Source organism: Haliaeetus albicilla, chromosome 10 (assembly GCF_947461875.1).
Source record: "Haliaeetus albicilla chromosome 10, bHalAlb1.1, whole genome shotgun sequence".
In the NCBI taxonomy this organism is placed as follows: Eukaryota; Metazoa; Chordata; class Aves; order Accipitriformes; family Accipitridae; genus Haliaeetus; species Haliaeetus albicilla.
The window spans coordinates 18,542,284-18,562,853 of record NC_091492.1 but is presented as its reverse complement, the minus strand read 5'-3'; the positions used below and the strand labels follow the sequence as shown (position 1 = coordinate 18,562,853).

Below are 20,570 nucleotides of genomic sequence, written 5' to 3'. Positions count from 1 at the left end.
AAAATTTATATGACAATATCAAATCTCAGTAAATTCTTTAAAAACTCAACAACTAAAAGGGCAAAACTGTGAGTGACAGCCCATCTGCAAGATGCTGTCTGTAGCTCTGACCTGCATTTAAAACAGGGCTGTTTAGCCTTTTGAGCACCTAAAGTTGGATCTGTTGTTTGCATTTCATAGAAACTACTTTTGAAAGTAAACAAGAACCTTTAGTGAATTATTTAGCATACAAATAAACCAGCAAAGAAGCCTAAGTAGGCCAATATGAACTAACTGGATTGAAATATTCATCTGTAAATAACTTTTCAATCTGCTGCTTTCACGTACAAATACTACATGGAACATTAGACACAACTAGCTTCTAGGGATATTTAGGCTCACTGGAGAGCAATTTTTATGTCTACTGGCATCTGTGGGTAGTGATATGGACTGACTGTTAATATAACCAACATAAAATTTATGTGAACACTCACTGCAATAGCAACACACTGTCAGACAGCTGGTGGTTGATGCGTAGCACATGCGGATTTTATATGCACTGTGTAAACTAACCTTTGCAATAAAGATTTAGCAGGTTTATTAGTTTAGGAAATCGCTATAATTAAGGATAATTCATAATGGCCGCTTATCCACTCTATAGCAATAGCTGCTTTAATTTAGACTCTGTTTCTTTGAGCCATAAATAAGTGTGCTGATATCTTCTGCACAGATGTGGCATTCAACCTGTTCGAGTTGGTTGAGTTTTGCTTGTGTTTTAATCAAAAGAATTAGTAGATAAGCCCATAAAACGCACTTTGCTTGAAATAAATTAGCAAGAAGTGTGGTTTGAAAGTTCTGAAATTCTACTAGTAGCTCCTTTCTGGGAGGAGGGAGGAGAACACAGAAATTTCCACAAAAAAGGAACACACTATATGGTCATAGATCTGACCTGAGTGAGACTACCAGATTTGCATAATTAATCACAGGAAAAAGAGATATGTCTGTGACCTACGTGTATTATTTACAATCTATTCAGTTTGCAATTGAGGGTTTGACCTTTGTGAGCCCTTCTAGTAACACTGTGACTTTCCTCCTTTTGTGCACAAACCCACGGCTTCTCTGCAGAAGAATACATGTGGTGTCTTGTTACTTCAACTCCTATTAATAATTCCTGTGAAACAATTCCTTGTGTCCACACTGCTTATTCAGTGGAAAGCACTTTTCCTGAATTTTCAGCCACCCCATGTTCTAACTGGTTGGAAACACTGTGGGCCTCTCTAACCAAACACCCACAAAGCCAGTTTTCTTTCCATTCCTTCCCCTTTGACAAAATTATATAGTCTTGGCTTACGTATTACACAGACACTCAATATCATCACTCCTAAAGAACCGAGAGGGATTTTGCCCTTTCTAGCACCTACGTAAGGCAAACGGAGAGCACACCATGGGCCTAAGCTCTTCAGTGGGCCAAAGAACTCCTTGCTGGGGCTCCGCTGAAAGGAACGGGGTGTCACAGCAGATGTGTCACAGCAGACATTCCTGGGGTTTTTGTTGGCACCGTAAACCATAAACAAGGGGACGTCACAGGTTTTTAAAGTGAACACTCAACCTCTTGTGACTGGTAGTAGGAAGCGCCCATTTCTGTCTGGCAATTAATTTACTAAAAGATCACGCTAGTGTAAATTTAACCAGGGTTTTGAGCTAGGTGGCCCTATTCCAGAATTCCCCATTCTCCCCCAAATCTAAGCTACTCCTTGTTGCCCTATGCTTCTCAGAGAATTTCCACTTCACTATCTCATGATAAGGGCCATGTTTGCACATCCCCCCCCCCCCCCCCATACCTACACCTATATAATTCTAACAGAGCAGAGGCCTCAGTTGGAGTAATAGTCTAGTAAAGAGTACAGTATATGGTGTACCAGGCTCAGGATTTGTAGGAAAGGGAAGAATGTAACTGTACAATTATTAGGGAGGATATTTGAGGGAATAAAGATCATAAACAATATAATAAATATCATAAATAACTGTCCAATATTACTCCCTCCTACACATCTGCTTGTGGTCACTGCTGGAGAGGGATACTCAGCCAGATGGATCCTTATACTTCCTCTGCATGTATCTGTACTTCTGTGCAATAAAAAAACATTTTAACTTGCTATCATCCTGATGCAGAAACGCTTGACTTATTGAGGGTCATACCTAGATATAATACAAGTTCTCTACGGGCATTCTTAGTAGAAACTTTCTGCTGATAACTACTTTACTAATCATGAACTATTACCACAAAGGCCTACAATAACTGACATATCAAATTAGTTGTTTTTACAAAAAAAAAAGTTACATTTGCCACTTGTGACTCCATTAGTACTTCCTGTAGACAATGACTACAGACTTACCCAACTAAGAAATTATGATTTGAGCTGTCTATCAGAAAATGTTTAGTAAGACGGTTGATGCAGCAGCTCGAACTATCGAATGATCATGAATTTAGAAGCAAATATAATCCAGATTTTCCTGATTCCAAATTATGCTTCTTCCCTTTCTTTGGGAGAACCCTAGATTGGAATGCCCAGTAAAAAATTTGGACACTGAGCTTCACAGCAGATGACTAAGCATAACAGCTCAAGGTATTACTTCCTTATGTATAAAGACAAAAATCTGGAGTGTTGTAGAAAATTATCTACCCTTGTAAGTCTCCTGCCACAAAATTACTAATACATGACCTTTTTTTTGGGGGGGGGGGAAGGAAATCTACATTTTTTTTTCCATTTAGATTTTGTAGTAACTTCAAAAGTGACAGTAAAATGACATAAATTCACATAGTGGCATGGCAGTCAGTGGAACACAGTAAACATTCATTAATTGGGATCAAGTCACTTAAAGATGAAATTCTTTTCCTGGACTGCACTCAGTTTTCCCATCAGTCCACCTTACACTTTGCCTGAAGAACGTGTACCAGCCAAAGCACTGAATCTATGAGTTTAGCATGGGCCTTCTCTAAAAAGGAGGAGAAGATATACCATTTTTTTTTGACAAAGAAAATACAACAAAACTAGAAGTAATCTGCTTGCAATCACGAAAAAAATGCATGATAAACACGGTTAACAAAGGGAGATGTAGTAATCACTGTACATACTCCGTTTCAGGTTATCTAAACCTATCATTTTCAATCTCCTGATGACAAATGACCACATCATTCTACTTATTTCCAGTCCAATCTGAAGAGGTATTCATTGTGAGATTCATACTTCATCAATAAAAACATCTTGGCTAAACGAAATATTAATTTTGTAGGCTATAAAATAGTGCTGGACCTCAGACTGCAGAAGCAGGTTCGGTCATACTATGGCTTTAGCTTTGCATCATCAAACACTCAGTTAAAATGTATTATTATTATCAGCAATATTTATATCATATATCATGCATATATTTTATATATGCATAGATTATACGTCAAGCAGGGACAGGGCAACATGGCTTCAAAATTCTTTTTGTGGGAAAGATATGGACACGTAAACTGAAAACATTCAGAACACCTAGGCAAAACGAATATTAGAAAGAAATGTGAGCATTAGAAACACAGATATCAGTTTTCTAAAGTATATGATGTTTCTAATAAGTTGAAACATTACATTAAATTTTTTCATGAGTGTATAGAAGCAAGTATAAAAGTATAAAGAATGTCTTCCAATTCCCTTTGCAAATCCATGAGGCAGTAAAGCACAACTACTGCTTTAGCACCATTCAAAGCACAAGAATTGCAGTCATTATGTACCTTCTGGCTAAAGGCACTACAGAAAGAGAAGGAAAATGGGAAACAAACATTTTTTTTTTAAATATTTCTAAGCAGTGACAGGAAATAACTGTATTTTCCTTCCCCAACTCAGAGCCAAGATTAGAATGGAAATGGGAGAGATGAGCTCTAGAGCTAGAAGTTTTGCTGTCAATGCAAGACACCTTTTGGCACTATCCTCTTGCTCTCTGGGTTCTGACTGATATGTTTTGAATGAGATAAAAGCTCCTCCATTAGCATTCAGTTCAACCAACAAGAGCAATTGACTATAGAAGAGAATTGCTTTGCCAATGGCATATTGCACATAAGCTGAGTGAAAACGCAAATCTCTGTGCCAGAGGAAATTTTGAAATTTCCATTGCTTTTTTATATATTGCATTTTTATTTTATCAAATAATGCCCAAATAATTCCAAATTGCAATGTTCACTCTGATTTGTAAAATGGAGCTAAAACACTTGGGTTTTAGTCAGTAAAATATTGAACTGTATTCTTCATAGTGACATATAGCTTGATGGGAATTGTGGCAGGTGAGCCTGATGTTCACATTCACACTATAGTCAACATCCCCTTATGGGAGACTATGTCTCCTATAATTTATTTAACAGCCATTTAACTCCTACAGGCCATTACACGGCTTTATCTTACAAAGTCCAGAATACATCAAAGATACACTATTTTTGCCAAGAAGCTGAACAAACAGAACAAAATGGGAGTTTAATCTACACTTCTAGAAGACAATTTCAAATCACACAAAATGAAATGTTTTTGAATAATCAGAAACCTGAACTATTACACCTTTGATCAAACTCATACAAAATTAAACAGATTTTGTTTTAATAAAACAGAGATATTTACCATGGAAAGCTTTAGCTTTGTAAAAATTGCACTTTTTGGTGAAAAAGCATTTGACCTTAATTTTGATTAGCTCAATTAATTGTATCTCAGCAAAAATATGGTAAAATGGGAAGAGTTAGACACTGCTTTGGTAATTCTTATTACTCATAAAAATTTCAAAGTATTTGCTGGATCTTTTCTACGAAATACTTGGACTTGAATAACACACGAATCTTAACCTTTGCTTTAAAAAGGCTTTACTGTTCAAGATTGCAATGGAAATACAAACCCTACATGCTCAAAAGTAGAAGCTGAAAACACATTAGAAATGGTCTTTTAGAATCTAAAAATGCATGTTAATAATGATTGGGGAGAGGAGCATCATCTTTAACTCTTGTGAGATATATGGATGTATATTTAACCTAAATTTATAAATAACTCATTCTTTTTTTCTCCTGAGACTTTTTTTTACCGTAAAACTGTTCCCTAAGTACTCCATAAAGTGCTGTAACAATCAGAAAGAATCAGAAAAAAAAATTACACTAGGCTAAAATGGCTATAAATGATTCTCGACAGAGGCAAAACTTGTTGTAGCCTTGGACAAGGAGAAGCAAGCAGATCAAGAAAAAGAACTGGCTCATATAGGCTGGTAGATAGCAACAGAAGACCTGCGAGCAATGGAAGGCTTGTCTGAATGGGGACTCTGTTGCAAGGGATAGGCAAAAGGGAAAAAAAAAAAGAACAAAACCAACAGAAAAGGCTAAAGCAGTGCAGGAATGTACGGGGGAAGATCCTGGGAGCTACAGGTATTTTGACTTAAGCCTAAAACGTATTCTGTGATGAGGAACTTGAGACAGGGAGGGGCTAGGCAGAAAATAGGTTTCAAAATCTCTTTATTAGGGTTTGCTCTCTGCTTCAAATAAGATACGGCAGTAGAGAAGCAAGGTAGACATTTGCTAAATAGTTTGAAAGTGCTGGTAAAGATGACCAGTGTATCGTACTGCACAAAAGCTCATTACGTGGCTTGTCACTACTGGGACTGGTTCCCTACATAACGCAAACTCATATTCTTCAGGACCTCCAGAGGAGGGCATCCTCAGGAAAAGAGAATGTTCATGCCACAGCAGCTCAGGGAGAGGGCGACTGGAGGAAGGTCAGTGCAGATCATGTGGGGAGAAGGCCTAATGCACCACCGTGTTCCACCTTGCACAAATTATCCTATGCCAAAGAGGCAAAGAATAAAAAGGAAACTAGTAATGAAACTAATACTTAAATAGGGTTTGTATGTCATGTATACAAGGAAGTTGGGATTGGCACTTGGGGCTGAGCATCAGACCCATCGCACCCTGCTGCTTTCCAGCTAGCTCAAGGTATTTGAGTGAAGGGAACAGGTACCGTTTCAGCACATTGCAGAAGTTTTTCAGAAGCTGGTGCTGTGGAAGGGAATTGAGGACACAACAATGAACTTCCAGTTTGGAAGAAAAAAGAAAAAAACATGGAAAAAATAATCCTGAGTGTGTGGGATGTGTGGAAATGTAAGGGTGGCAGTTCTTTTTGCTCTCTATTCCAGAGATTGAAATGACTTCAGAGGTTGCCTCCAAAGGACAGTTTCTTCGAAGTGAAAGCCAGCGGCCAGACTGAGAAGAAAGGGGGAAAATAGAGATTATAAACTAAACAAAATAAGAACGCAAGCACATCATCTGCCATTGCTTGTAACTCACTTCTTTCCTGAGAAATAAACTTCAAATTACCAAACATTAATAATGAAAAGATGGTCACGAAGAGTGACTGAATTCAGAAGTGGTCTTCAAGGTTAGATTACATCCCTTTGTCTTAAACAAACAAACAAGGCACTAAAACTATCATTAAGTTTCTAAAGAATATTTTAAAAACCGCAAGTTTTTTTTTTTACAAAAAGAAATGCATTTGCAGTAGAAATTAACACATTCTTGAACATAATAAACGGCAAAGTGTTTGGTAGTGATTTTTAGCACCTATGGTTGACTGCAACAGCTAAAATACAATATTTTTAAAACCAGAATGTATTTGTTAAGTCACAAGTTTCTTCATTTGATTTGCAGATGGGGACCTCTATTGGTATAAAATAATTATTAAAAAAATGACACCTAGAAACAGACCCATTGGCTCCCACAAAAATCACATTGGCCAAATTCTTATTTTCATTCCATCAATGTTAACCTATACTGATTTCAGTTAAAATCGCAGGAATTGGCCCAATCAAATGTAATTAATATAAGAATTTGGCTCAATTGTGAAAGACATCAAGTATTCTATAAAAAAAAAATGCTACAAAGAAGAACTAATATCCTTTGAAGTTAACCTTCTCATACTTACGCCTGGGGGCTCTTCTGTGCACGTGCCTTAAGTGTATTTTTACTACAGCCTTCGTGTAACCATGCAGTATTCTAGCTTTGGACTGACATATCTCTGTGTTGGGCAGGATTTTCAATCCTTCATGACTATCTATTTGTCACTGCAGGTGAGTGGTAGCACTCAGGCTGATCCCCAGCCACTTTCACAGTTACTTATCTGTCTTTATGGATTCTTCCTGTGTGTCAAGTTGGTGCATAACAGCATTACTGTCAGGGTGACAAAATTGTCCCCAGAGTGTCACAAATGATTCCCTAGCCTTATGGCTGCAAGCAGGTAGTAACACATCAACACTGCCTTTCTAAGCTCATCTTTCTCCAGTCCCGCCACCCACCCATTAGTCTGTATGCACATGCACACATTCCCATATATGTATGTAATTCTCAGTTAAGAATTAAAACAGTTCTAATTTTGGCCCTTTAAAATTACCAGGAAAAATGAGCATTTTCAGGGTGTTTTCAGGGTGAAACCTTTTTCTCTGAAAAGTCTATTCCTCTGCTTTATTTTTAAATAATAGAGTTTTGGGGGAAGAAAACACTGCAGAATTCCTGTTTTCTGAATACAGAAACCATGATTACAAGTTCAAAATAGTGGCTAAGATAGCTGTACATACTGAATTTTGTTGAATTCTATATGCCATCCAAGCTTTTAGGTTCTTGGCATGTTTCTATCATGCAAAGCCTTTTTTTTTCTTTGTCTAATTTTGTTGCGTTTTTTACTTAGTTGTACTCTGCATGCGGTAACACCTTTTTTAAAAATAACGTTTTCTCCAGTTCAATGCTGGCTGTGAATCTGCGATAAATTAAAAGTCTTCTTCAACAAGGGCTGGTTTAAATGTTGCCCCCCCCCCCAATGTAAAATCATTCCAAGGAGAAAAAAAATCCATCAAGTTAAAACAATTTATATGTTATTTGGAGAAGGCTGAGAATCTTGATGAATATATAAAAAAGAATGCTTCAGCAGCAAAGCTTGCTCAATAATCTAAAAACTATTTCATGGTCACATAGTACAATCTAGGATTTTGATGATTCTTACATGAACCATGTTTTATGTAAATAAGTTTTGCTTTGTTTAAGTCCACTGTACTTGGATTCTTTGAAATGCCTTCAAGGTAACTGTTTCCAGACAATGCCAGCTGACAGGACGCCATGAAGGAGAGTGCCCTGTGTTCTTGTGCTTCCACCACCGTGCTAAAACAGCTCACCTCTCCGTGCCTCAGTTTCCCTAGCTGTGAACTGAAGAATGTTACGCCTATTTTTCATAAAGATGCTGAGCCAAACCGCAGACTAGTAAAACTAGTTAACATTAAATGGACAGTGAGATAAAATAAAAGCCCTTTGTTTGGAAGATGAACCTTTAAAGAATGACCCGAAGGTGTGTGTCAAATGCATGGTCAGACTCTGCTATCTTGAGAAATGCAGCTGGACTACGGGTGGCTGATCCTCGTTAACACGGGCATGACTGAGGACAGAAGTGTTCCAGCAAACACGTGTTTGGGTGTCCGCGTGCACCCTCCCCACCCCGCAGACCATTTGTCCTTCACCTGATGAGCAGTCATTGTCTGAGTTTTCAGATAGGTTCAATATGATTTCTGACACTGGCAAAACAAACCTAAAAGCAATTTAGAAATACCTGCCCATGAAGTCAAAAGGCAAAATATCTAAAGCTTCTCCTGGAATCTCTGACCTCAGAGGCTGACATGGTTTGATGGGAAATTTAATGTAATAGTCTGAGAAAGCCAAAAGGCCTATTGTCAGCAATGAAGTCTGAAAGTTAGCAGAATTAATATAACTGTACAATGGAAGTGCCCTCAAGGGACAAGGCTCCAGAACCAGGGCAGAGGGAAAAATGACTTTTGAAGTCATTTCACTATGACATTCTGTCATCACTGCTAAACGGAAATAAAAAATCATCGGAATCACCACATGCTTCAGTGTGTGTCCCTTCTTTATCTAATAGAAAGTAATAATGCTGACGTCCCGTGCCCCACCTAAGCTGGGAAGGGGCTCTGCGGGGACTTAGGGAGCTCCATTTTGAATTGCTAAATGCAATAAGAATAAATGCAAGTGGGAGTCTGTTTAGCAGAGAATGATGTCTGGTCTGTAGCCCATCAAAGCCCAATAAATCTCAATGCTTCAACAGGAGATGAAAATGGTTATCTCATCATTTCAGTGCCAGGGTGAAATTTTCTCTGAGCCAGAGTATTTTTACAGATGATTTATGTCTGGGAAGGGTAGTTGTTTAACACAATGGCAGATAATGATAAATAGAAAGTAAATAGAAACAGCAGCAAGGGAGTGGTTCTTAGTTGCAGCAGTAGAATAAACAATATACTTACATAAAGTATATGTCACATATAAGTGCCATTATTCTAAATCCTACGAGTTATATGTTACTTGGAACATCACATAAAACATCTGGTAATATGATTTACAGGATAGGGAATTTAACATGTATGCAAGGCAAATAAGTATCAAAATTCTTCTTTCTGTTACATCTGTGTTAATCTCACTTCACTGAAATTACTCTGGATTTACAGTTGTATAATAAACAGTAAGTGTCTCTGTGTTCACTGGGTTTAATACATTATTCTATTAAAATGAGAGGGCTGGGGAGATGGGCTAATTTTGCTGTCCTCACAAATTTATTTTTAAAAACAATACTTATATTGACTGTGTGCTAAAATACAAATACTTTTACAGAAAAGGGAATGACTGATACCTACACTATCTGGACATGTTTTTATAAAGTATTCTGAAAATCAAACTTTCTTTTTTTAAGATCTTAGTTTGGATGACATCATAAAACAAACTTTCATGGAGTTAACGATGGAAGAAAAAATAGTAAAAAGCAAAGCTGCCTTTTTGAGTTTTTTGAATTAGAGATGCTGTAAACAACGTCAAATTGGAGATAGAGATTTGAGGTCAGGGTGCTCGGTTTGGGTTTCTTTTTCTTTTTATGCATTATTCCTGTGGCTGTACACAAAGGAAAAAAAATCTAATTACAGTTTTAAATGCCCAAAATGCCATGTCCACCAAAAGCCCGATGCTCATTAGTACTAGTAATTAACTTTACAACTGTCAACACAAACACCACACAGGCTGACAGATAGATAGTAGCTCTGAGGGTGCTAATAAATCCGGAAATAACAACTTGACACGCAGATGCACAAAAGGATGCAGGTGATAAAGAAATGTTGACATCAAATCTAATTATCTTCGAAACAGCCAACTACTGCACAATCCACAGTAATGCACTGTTATTGCTAGTGATGAGCCCCACTGGAATGGCTCTTAACCACAGCATACAACTGAGCTTTTACAGCCCCTTGTCATATCTAGTGAGGACAATATCAAAAAGGAAATTATGAGTGTCATGACCCCTCCAAGTCAAAAATCTAGTGATGAATATAGGCTCAGCAAGGCATAGCAGATTACCCCCTTACGAGTTTTAAAGCCAGGATGATATATGACATTTTTATCAGGCACTTTCTCAGGAATGTCACCAAGAGGGAAAATCAAGGCCCTGAAAAGAGACGACTAGGTGAATTATGCAACTGTAATTGCCGATCATAACCTGATATGAGCTGAAATTGCTCTGTTTTCATATTGAGATAGCATAAAATTGTCGGGAAATGCAATGGCTCCTTAATGTGGCCTAGATGAGTCTAATATTCTGATCATTTTTCACTCAGCTGCTAGGTAAATAGTGCTTCTTTAACACAACCGCCGTGGCCCAGGGCAATCTGGGGGCCCAATTTTACACTTGAATTGAGAAAATATGTGTAAACTACAATTTTTCATATTTTCTGCATACATAAGAAGATGAAACATCTTTATCATGTGTATTGTCTGGCTGAGCTTATACAAAATATTAGTTTATCTCTCCTACTTTGGTTTATTCCATAAGCAAAACACATAGATCTAAAGGACAGGCAATATTCTATATACAAAATAAGTCCATCTTTTATGCAGCCTCATACGAAGAATTCTACCATTTTGTATTTGAAAAGCTGGCAATTAGCAAGTGCAGATTTTGCAAAATAAATTAAAATATTCTAAAATGCTCACACGTTTCTGCAAATCAGTGTGAAAAAAAAAAGAAAACAAAAGGTCACAGAAATATTTATCTGCACAACCTGAGATATTAGTTTAAACAATAACCTCTAGGAGAAAAGAAAGGTGAAGAGCGGTTCTTTGTTACCACGCTATAAGAAAAATTTATTTTATCAGAAATCTTCTGTGTTAAATGGTTCATAAAACATATTTGCTTAAAAACCAGCTTGAGTTAAAGTAAAATAAAACCCACAAAATCCAGTGAAACAAAAAGCATGCTACTACCCATTCTCAGATAATAATCAGCAATAATACCTGGGGCAGAAAGGTCATAAACCATACTTCCAAGACAGAAATAATTCATTGTACTACTATGTGTTTAAGAATTAGTTTGATAGAGTCACTATCTAGACTGTGAGATATTGTCTATCAATCTGACCTTCTAAAAATGAACCAGCAGACTCCCACTTAGATCAAAACCTCTTTGCTTTGATGATATGCAGTGTCTTATTTATGATGAATTTTAGGACCAGGCTTATGATGAGTGCAGCATCATTCGCAAAATACATCCACATAAAAGTGAAGCAATACAAACTCTCAAGTAATTAGGTCTTTCTTTCTAAATTTCTAAACATATTTTTCCCCCCCAAGGAACCATACTGAAATGCAACGTCTTTTTGCGCTTTTGCTTAAGAATCAGTGCAGAAATAAACAAGTACAAAGGAGGTCAAAAGGTTTACATTTCTTTGTTTGCATTTATGTTATCTGTTCTTAGTTCCTATATATCCACCTTATCTAGGTGCTCCAACGCTAATTGCAAAGCAGCACTGACTAGCAGTAATAACTAGCACTTGGAAAAACCCCGCGTGTTGCTGGTTACCACAGATAAGAGCCCCTTAACAAAGTTGGATATATCTGCATCACCTTACTTCCTACTCCCTTTTACGTTTGATGCTTTCTAAAGGCTGAGATTTTGTACTAAATAATGTAGAAAAGTGTGATACCTCGCTCTACAGAGAGTCTTCAAGCACAGCAGATTTCCAAAGGCTTCGGGGTGTGGGATATATGATACTGAAAATAACACTGTGATACTTTAGTAATTACATGTGTCTTTCTAAAATACGTCACTGGATAAAACAGAACAGAATCGAAATATAGTTCCTAGCAATTAATACTGTGTGATCCTAAACGTAGAGTTGTTCAAATCTCAAAAGAATTTAAAATTGTAGACCCATCCATATTTATTACATTACCACTAACCCTATTATGAACAGTCTTTATGTAATTAACATACCAGCAGGGAATTTAAGAGGTACTTGGCATTAATTTTCAATCCCTATTCTCCATGAATTTGGTACTCAATTGTAGTGATAAATAGAAGACACATGGTTATGATTACGCATTTTCTGTAACGATTAGGCACCACAGCAGAAAATACCTCATGATATAAGACAAGCTCACAGTTAGCAAGAAAACATATTTACTGCTCTATTTTCATTCCGTTCTAGTAACTCAGAAAGTCAAGTGACCAGTTTCCATTTTTTTCGCTTTTTTCACAGGATCTGTTTACAGAAGACTTTTCCCACAGCCACTGGCACTTAGCAGAAAAATAACTTACAACCTTTATCATTCTCTTACAAAGTCAACCACGCTGCAACTGTATTTATTTCATCTTCCCGTCTCTGTATCCCCCTTCCGGAGACTCAGCGAAGAGGCTGCAGCGACTGTTGCTAAGCAACTCTACCACAGCGCTGCATCACCAATTACTGATTTTTCCCATCGTTTTCAGCCTCACAAATTTGAGAGCTGGTATAATAATAGGAAGTAGTATGGATAACAAAAGTATTATCCATAGACCGGTAAGTTAGCAGATGGATCATAAGAACTAGAAAAGGGACTACTATAACAGTAATACTGAACAATTATTGCTAGTATTATCTTCCATCAGTTTTTTTTTTAACAGTACAGCCTTCACAAAGAACTTTACATATTCACTATGTGTGAATGCAAGAGTATTTTTGAATTCTGATGATTTTTTGTGGGTCTTTCTGTGCAAGAGAACACCACAATATCTGTGCTGCTGAAAGCTAACACGAGATCTATTAGTAATCAAATTTCAGCCCAGATTTTATGGTTAGTCTAACCGAGTTAATTTCTCTAATGTTAGCAATTCATGGAAGAGGTCTCTTGTGGCAGCACAAACCTGGGATCCACAGCAGCTGTCAGAAGAGACTCTGAGGAATTCCTTATTAGCCAGAATGCAACCAGGCAGAAAACTCATTACACAGTGCTAAATATACTTAATCACATCTATTAGAGAAAAATGAACTTGATAATTACAACAAATAACTAAAGAGCAAAAAGTGTTCGTGGAAAAACCCACACCAGGATGTGTAAGAAAAGGGGCTGCATACCGACTCTGCACGGGCGAAAGCCATGCCTTGCGGTAAACTCTTCCGATTCTAACAGAGAAAGATTACATCACAACGTACAAATGATTTAGGCTCCCCTTGAAAGTGAAGCATTTACATTTAACAGCTTACATAAAATTAATGTAATAAGTAAATTAATTACTGAAATTTTAAAAATTAATTTGGAAAGCTCTGCTGAGAGTCGAGACAACCGTATCTTCTCAACATGCTTTCTTGGGAAAGGAAGTCTGCTACAGACATTCAACACTGCACATAAAGGTAATTTCACAATAGCTGATACTTTACTGCAACACATAACACAAGGACTCAAAGTCTTTCCTTGTTGTGCAGCCTTTATTTTCCTTCACACGGGATTGGGTTGTGGGGTGACATGTGGTCCACAATTTGGCCCATAGAGCTATCTATATTTTAAAACACAGTTGTTGAAACTAAAGGTATCAGATTCTGACCTCATCAAGTAATTATAGGCTGAAACCAAACATAAGCATCACATACTCTTCGTGGAATCGCATACCACACACAGGCACTCCAACCAGACCTGAATACCATCTGCCAAAACCTCCCTTGCTCTGCCGTCCCAGAAACATCTTCAGTCTGCATTATTCTTATTTGCACGTTGCCTAGTCAGCACACGTGAAGTGTGAGCGCTCTAATTTTGCAGCAATTGATATCCTGATATACAGACACTTGGAGAACACAACAGAGCAGTGACTTGGGCTCCTTACCTTTAGAACAGGCTTAATACCCAGACTTTTGTCACTTCATACCAAACTCTTCTCCCATCTTAGGAGAAACAGTTCATTTTCAAGCAGATCTGTGAACTGAATGGACACTTTTTGAACCCAAACTTTATTTTAAATTCCTACCCAACTGCATATATATTTTTAATTCAACAACATCTAAATAAAGAAATCTGGCATATTAAAATAATCAAATAAAATCTGAGGAGGGATACTCTGAGGTTTGCATATTATTTGGACTTCGTTGGAAGAGGGAAGCTAAGTAACGCATGAAGCAAGCCATCTGGGTTTTCTTTTTTATTCATCCATAGAACATTTTCACCTTTATTTCTATGAAATACCATTAAAATATTGGATAGCATCTAGCAAAAATAAGACAAATTCTTCGAAGTTATATACACATAAAGACAGTACACAATGCCCGCAGAAAGTCCTTACCTAAAGGCTGTCAAAGACACGCAAAAAGTCAATGCTTTTGCAAGCCAAAGTTAGGGACCTAGGTAGGGTTCCAAGTGAAAGGTCTACACTGCCATCTTCCTCTCTTCACCTTTCCTCCAGCTGTCATGAAGAGAGGCAAGAAATTGCAGAATTCCATTTCCTAGGGCCATAACTTAGAATGGTGCAAATTAGGAAACAGGATTTGATTCATTGTGTGGCCTAACAGCAGTGAAAGATCCAACCTCCGCATGACGATAAATTAAGAGCAGATGGACAAGACTTTGAACTGATAGAAGAAAACTTTTACTGTTTCCTTGCACTTGCTTTCCTTTGTTTTAGCCAATTCTTACCTTTTCAGTGTCACTTCTGCTGTCTCAGTATCATGTCAGAATCAGTATTTTAGAATAAAAAAAAAGTAGCATCCACAACGCTCAGGCAGTAGCCACTTCTCAGAAGTTAAGCACCACATATATACAATTTTCAAATATGTTCCATCCAATGAGTTATACTTACGGACTGATGTTATTTAAAGGAAAAAGTGTAATAGGTATTCTAAAACAGTCTAAAAATTGAATGCTTTTCTTTTCCAGTGAAAACATATCATCCCATACACACATGCATACAGTACTTTGCTTGGCTGGGTTTTAGGGTAACAGAGCATATTTTTGAGGGTAATTCTGAGGATTTGTTGTTCTTTTACAAAGAACAAAACTTATTTTGTTTACTCTTTTGTCTACTGCTTGCAAAGCAGACGATGCTTTTACAGAAAGAAGCTACTGAACTTTATAAAGTCCATTACTTATCCTATAAATCTAAAGAGTGAACACGATATAGCATTCCTCTTGTATGAACAAAGGTATCACAGAACATATATAATTGCTTGCTCAGTTCTGTACATCTATTAAATAATTTGTTTTTATTTGTACAAACTGAAATTCTAATTTTAGGCTGTCAGTCAGAACTTAGCACATACATCACACCATGCTGAAATCAGAACTAATACACACACATGTGAATTAAATTATGGGCACAGAATTGTATGTATACGTCCTTGTTTCGGCTGGGATAGAGTTAATTTTCTTTCTAGTAGCTGGTATAGTGTTATGTCTTGGACTCAGTATGAGAAGAATGTTGGTAACACACTGATGTTTTCAGTTGCTGCTAAGCGGTGTTTATACTTTGTCAAGTATTTTTCAGCTTCTCACGCCCAGCCAGCAAGAAGGCTGGAGGGGCATAAAACGTTGGGAGGGGACACGGCCAGGACAGCTGACCCAAACTGGCCAAAGGGGTATTCCATACCATGTGATGTCATGCCCAGTATATAAACTGGGGGGACTTGGCCTGGGGGGGGAGGGGTGGGGGGTGGAAATTGCTGCTCGGGAACTAACTGGGCATCGGTCAGTGCGTGGTGAGCAATTGCATTGTGCACCACTTGTTATGTATATTCCAATCCTTTTATTATTATTGTAATTTTATTATTGTTATTATTATAATTATTATTTTCTTCCTTTCTGTTCTATTAAACTGTTGTTACCTCAACCCATGAATTTTACCTTTTTTTCTGATTCTCTCCCCCATCCCACTGGGTGGGGGGAAGTAAGTGAGTGGCTGCGTGGTGCTTAGTTGCTGGCTGGGGTTAAACTGTGACAGTGAATTTTTAAGTTATTTTACAATGTTCTATTGTATTTCAACAAATTTAACTCCCACTTAGTTACAGCAGATCTTCACATAAATGTCCAGTAAGGTTGAGATGTGGAAAACCAGTTTTTGTCTTCCAGTATCCTCTCTCTCCACTCTTTATGCTTTCAAAACTGCACAGAGTTCAGATTGGATTACTGAATGAGGTGGACCTTTCACATGAACTTTTGTAGCAGTTCTCATATTCTTATGACGAAGATGCTCTTGGCCCTAGAAAGTTAAGTTGGCAACGCAAATGTGACATTAACTGATACGAACAGAAAGCAAGCTATGGTAGCAATGATAAGACAGAAAAATGAAACAAGCAAGTTTTAAAGGGCATAAAAGGCCATGATCGTTCTTTATGTGTAGAAAAAATGCCTACAACTGCATCAGAATTTTGTTCACAGTAGAAGTTACTGACTGCTCCTTTTAGAATATCAGCCTCTATGTCCATGGTTAAGGGTTTGGACAAGAAAGGTAGGTTCTGTAATACTTCTGAGCATAAAAAATCCATACATATATAATTGTGCAGTGCTAGCAGCGACAAAAAGGAAGTATAACTTCCTTATATAACCATCATGTTCGGGAAGGCTAAACATGATGGTCAGAATGTCAGAATTCTGCCTTTAGTGTTTTGGGGATAAAGGCACATTGCAATCTTTTCTGTCCTGCCATTCAATAAACAATAATAATCCCTTCTCACTTGAAGCAGAAAAATTATCTATTTTAATATAAAAGTTCACTAGAATTTACTGAGAATTAAATTAATAGGAATGGAAAGGCTGCTGTAGAATTAGAGTATTAATAGAATATTAACTGCAGATATTTCCATTTTAATCTAGATAATTCTTGCAGGGATATAAATCCCTATTCTTATTTAATTCTCTGTTGGGGGGCTTATAGATATCTTTTTCTTTTTTTTTTTTTTTTTTTTTTTAGGGAAGTTGTGTTCTCTTCCATAAAAGTGTAGTATTTTAAACAGGAAAAAAAGAAATCTGTGGAGATGTTTGCAGAGCAAGCTTATGTTTGAGAACAAATAAGAGTTTGGAAGTCATCACAGTGATGCACAGTAGCAAACACGGGAACAGAGGAATCATTCCTTTTGCAGTCCTCACTGATGGTCCAAGGATTCCACAGGCACAAACTTTTCCTATGAAAACAAATGTTCTATCTGATAGCAGCAAAAGCAGAAAAATCTGACTAAAATGGAGTTTTGTTGTTCCAAAGTGTGGAAAACCTCATAGCTCTAGATGTTCCAGTTTGTGCAGTCCCTAACTAGAGCCTACAATGGTCATGAAGCTTTTCTTAGTTTTTTCCTATTTTCCAACACAGTGTTGCATGCACCAAACATCCTTGAAAAATATGGAAGAGTTAGGAACAACACTGACAAGCAGAGCAGGCAGAAGCAGCACAGTGTGCTAGCAGCTGCAGTAGTACAGGACTGGCAGTAGGATGGAACACATGGTTGGCACTTATCAAACAATAGAGACAACCACTATATACCAAGGATGGGGTATATCTCTGTGGGGTTCCACCACAAGAAATGACAAGAAGAACTGTATCTATGACTTTCTCTAACGTTCATAACTCAAAAACTCCGACCTTGATCACTTTAGCAGATGGTTTTGCTCTGCTGTAGTTGCAATTAAACAGAGTGTGCCAAAGTGAAGAGCAAATTACCCATGCTATCTATCCCAGTTAAAAAAATCTGCAGTCTTCCAGTATCCAGTGGGACAATATCCAAGATTCTCCAGCCCCAGCCCATGCTGGATTGCCATTATATTTTATGTCAGTCAGTACTTCAGAGAGTCCAAGACCCTTGGCATATGTTCTTAGTTAACAAAATGGAAAATTAAACTTTGTAGCAACCCCCTGCCACTCCCAAAATAAAAGAAATATTCTATCTACATCAACGAGCAGGAAGTCTGATCTTCCTGTGCCAGCCAAAAAGCCTGCAATGTAAGGACATTTGGCTGAAGAAAGGAATTTAAAATAGGCAAACTAGCCTAAATTTACACTCCTACATTTCAGGTACTAAGGAATCTTCATAAGGAATACAAATTTTAAAATCACCTCTGATACTGACAAGCATAAGTTTATGACTTTGACAGAGCTTTTATGCTTTTTAAAAATGAGTTGATTGTTTGAAAACGTTATCCTCATGGAAGAACTGCTCCTGAGTTTCTCCAACACACTAGAAATATCACAATCATAAATCCAGTATATGCACAAACAAAAAAAATTAACAGTATTGCAATAAACCAGGAAAAAGTACCTAAACATTGTGGCATTTTCACTAATTAGTGTCCATGTATAAGACCCCATGGAGTACAAAGGACAGAACAAGACAACTTCTAAATGTGAAACCTAGTCTTTGGTTCCCAGCTGTCAGAACATACTTGCCTCTGGGCTACATTGAAAAGGAAACACGAGCAGTGTCTGCTCATTGGTTCCCTAACATTACTGAATTGGAAATACCAAAGTACAGTAGTTTTTCAAATTAAATGCATGAAAACTGCAATGAGTAGACTGACAAAGATGATATTTGAGAGTAGGTCTGAATATGAAGATATGTAGATAAACTACCTCACTGGCAAACTCATGTGAAGTTTTTTACAGTCCAGATGGTAAGGGGCAAATGAAAAGGGGGCATTTATATCAGAGCTTGTACAATAGGAACAAGAATGCTGATACGGTTTCTTTTTTTATATATAGCTGGGTGAAGAGATCAGAGAACACTGGAACATTAGCCAAAACAAGTTATCCAGCTGTACTGTGTTTCATCACATATCAATTTTTACTGAAAGAAAACCATACAAATTTAATCAGTTCTTCATATGGTAATATTTAACATTTTTTTCCCAAGTTGTTTGATATTATTGTTTTAAAAGTTCCTTTTCCCCCTCCCTAGAACGTGATGTGTGATAGTGGTGAACACAGGAAAAATATCTATCCCTGGCAAGACTGAAAGTCTCATTTACAGTAGACTCAGTAATAAATGCACTGGCGTCTGTGTCAATTGACTGTCTCAATGAAGAACAGGTCACTATAGGGAACAGTGCAAGCAGCGCCTACATTTGAACTCCCACATCCTCATCCCATGCATGTTTGTAGCATCAGTAGAAATTAAATTACCCTAATAAACCTTTCTGCCTTCTCCCCTCCCTGAGAAACAGGATTTTTTTTTTCCCTGACATCTTAAACCACATGGGTTTTCCCTCTTTTTTGTAAGGCTATCATATGGCATTTGTATAGCACTTTTAATTATTTGAAAATATATAATAGAGTGGAGACATGGATCCCACTTATATAAATGCCTATTAAAAGGCCATTTATTCTCTCAGTAACCATAAACCATAAAACACCTCTTAAAAGAATATAATTCCTTTGTTTCCAAGCCAAACACATATAATAAGACAGCTTGCTCCTTTTAAGTAAATAAAAATGATTTGTATTAAATAAAATGAAATACTGTATGCACTATATAATTTAACAATAAGACACATCAAAGTATGCATTACTGCAAGCTAACCCATGCCTCAGAGGTGTTGCAAGCCAAATGCTTTAAACGATCCAAGAAACATGTTGTTACAGAAAAGCAAAAACCACAGCGCTTCATAAACTATTGGTCAGATGAGATGTAAAACCAAGCTCCTAACCATTTGTGGTCACTAAAATCCCCTGGCGCTTACTGTACCCTTAGAATGTTGATTTTGCCCAAAGTGGAATGTTTTTAATACACAAGTTTTAAGCCACCTAGCTTTATTCCTTATTTCTTTAGAGAGAACTCCCCTGTCTGCTCTACGCTGTACAGTGTTGAGTCAGCCCACTGCAACCTTGCTGTGTTCTGCCATAGGACTGGCTGCCGCTCAAATGGTTTCAAGAAGTGCCTTGCATGTAAACGCATTCATATGGATCTCTACATGCTCTCTCAGTTACAGCCCATTAAAATGGGTGAAACTAATGGGATTTCTTGGAGGTACTTGATAGTGAAATTCGATCCATAGTTTGCAACACAGTTTCAAATCCCTCAACTATAATGCAAGTATAAATAACATGATTATGTTGTATATAACCCCAAATAAAATGATTCAAAATATGTAATCATTGAGAATACACTAAACCCCTTGACAGAACACCAAGTATGTTAAAAAACACAGCAAAAATAATCAGCACTGCAAAGCTTACACTTCGTTTGTATCAGTTTTACATGGATTTAAACCACCA

The 20,570-nt window shown here is 37.3% G+C and overlaps 1 protein-coding gene across 4 annotated transcripts in view; it reads right to left on the bottom strand.

The window, feature by feature from the left end:
* Positions 1-20,570, bottom strand: part of FTO (FTO alpha-ketoglutarate dependent dioxygenase) — a 263,361-nt gene that overhangs the window by 44,369 nt on the left and 198,422 nt on the right. Inside the window, exon 9 of one of the 4 annotated variants that reach the window (XM_069793680.1) lies at positions 3,746-6,244. The exons of the other annotated variants lie outside the window; for them this stretch is intronic. Within the exon in view, the coding sequence (XP_069649781.1) occupies positions 6,169-6,244 (76 nt within the window). The 3' untranslated portion in view covers positions 3,746-6,168. Of the gene's footprint in view, positions 1-3,745; positions 6,245-20,570 lie in introns of those variants that run through there. 4 annotated transcript variants of the gene reach the window in all.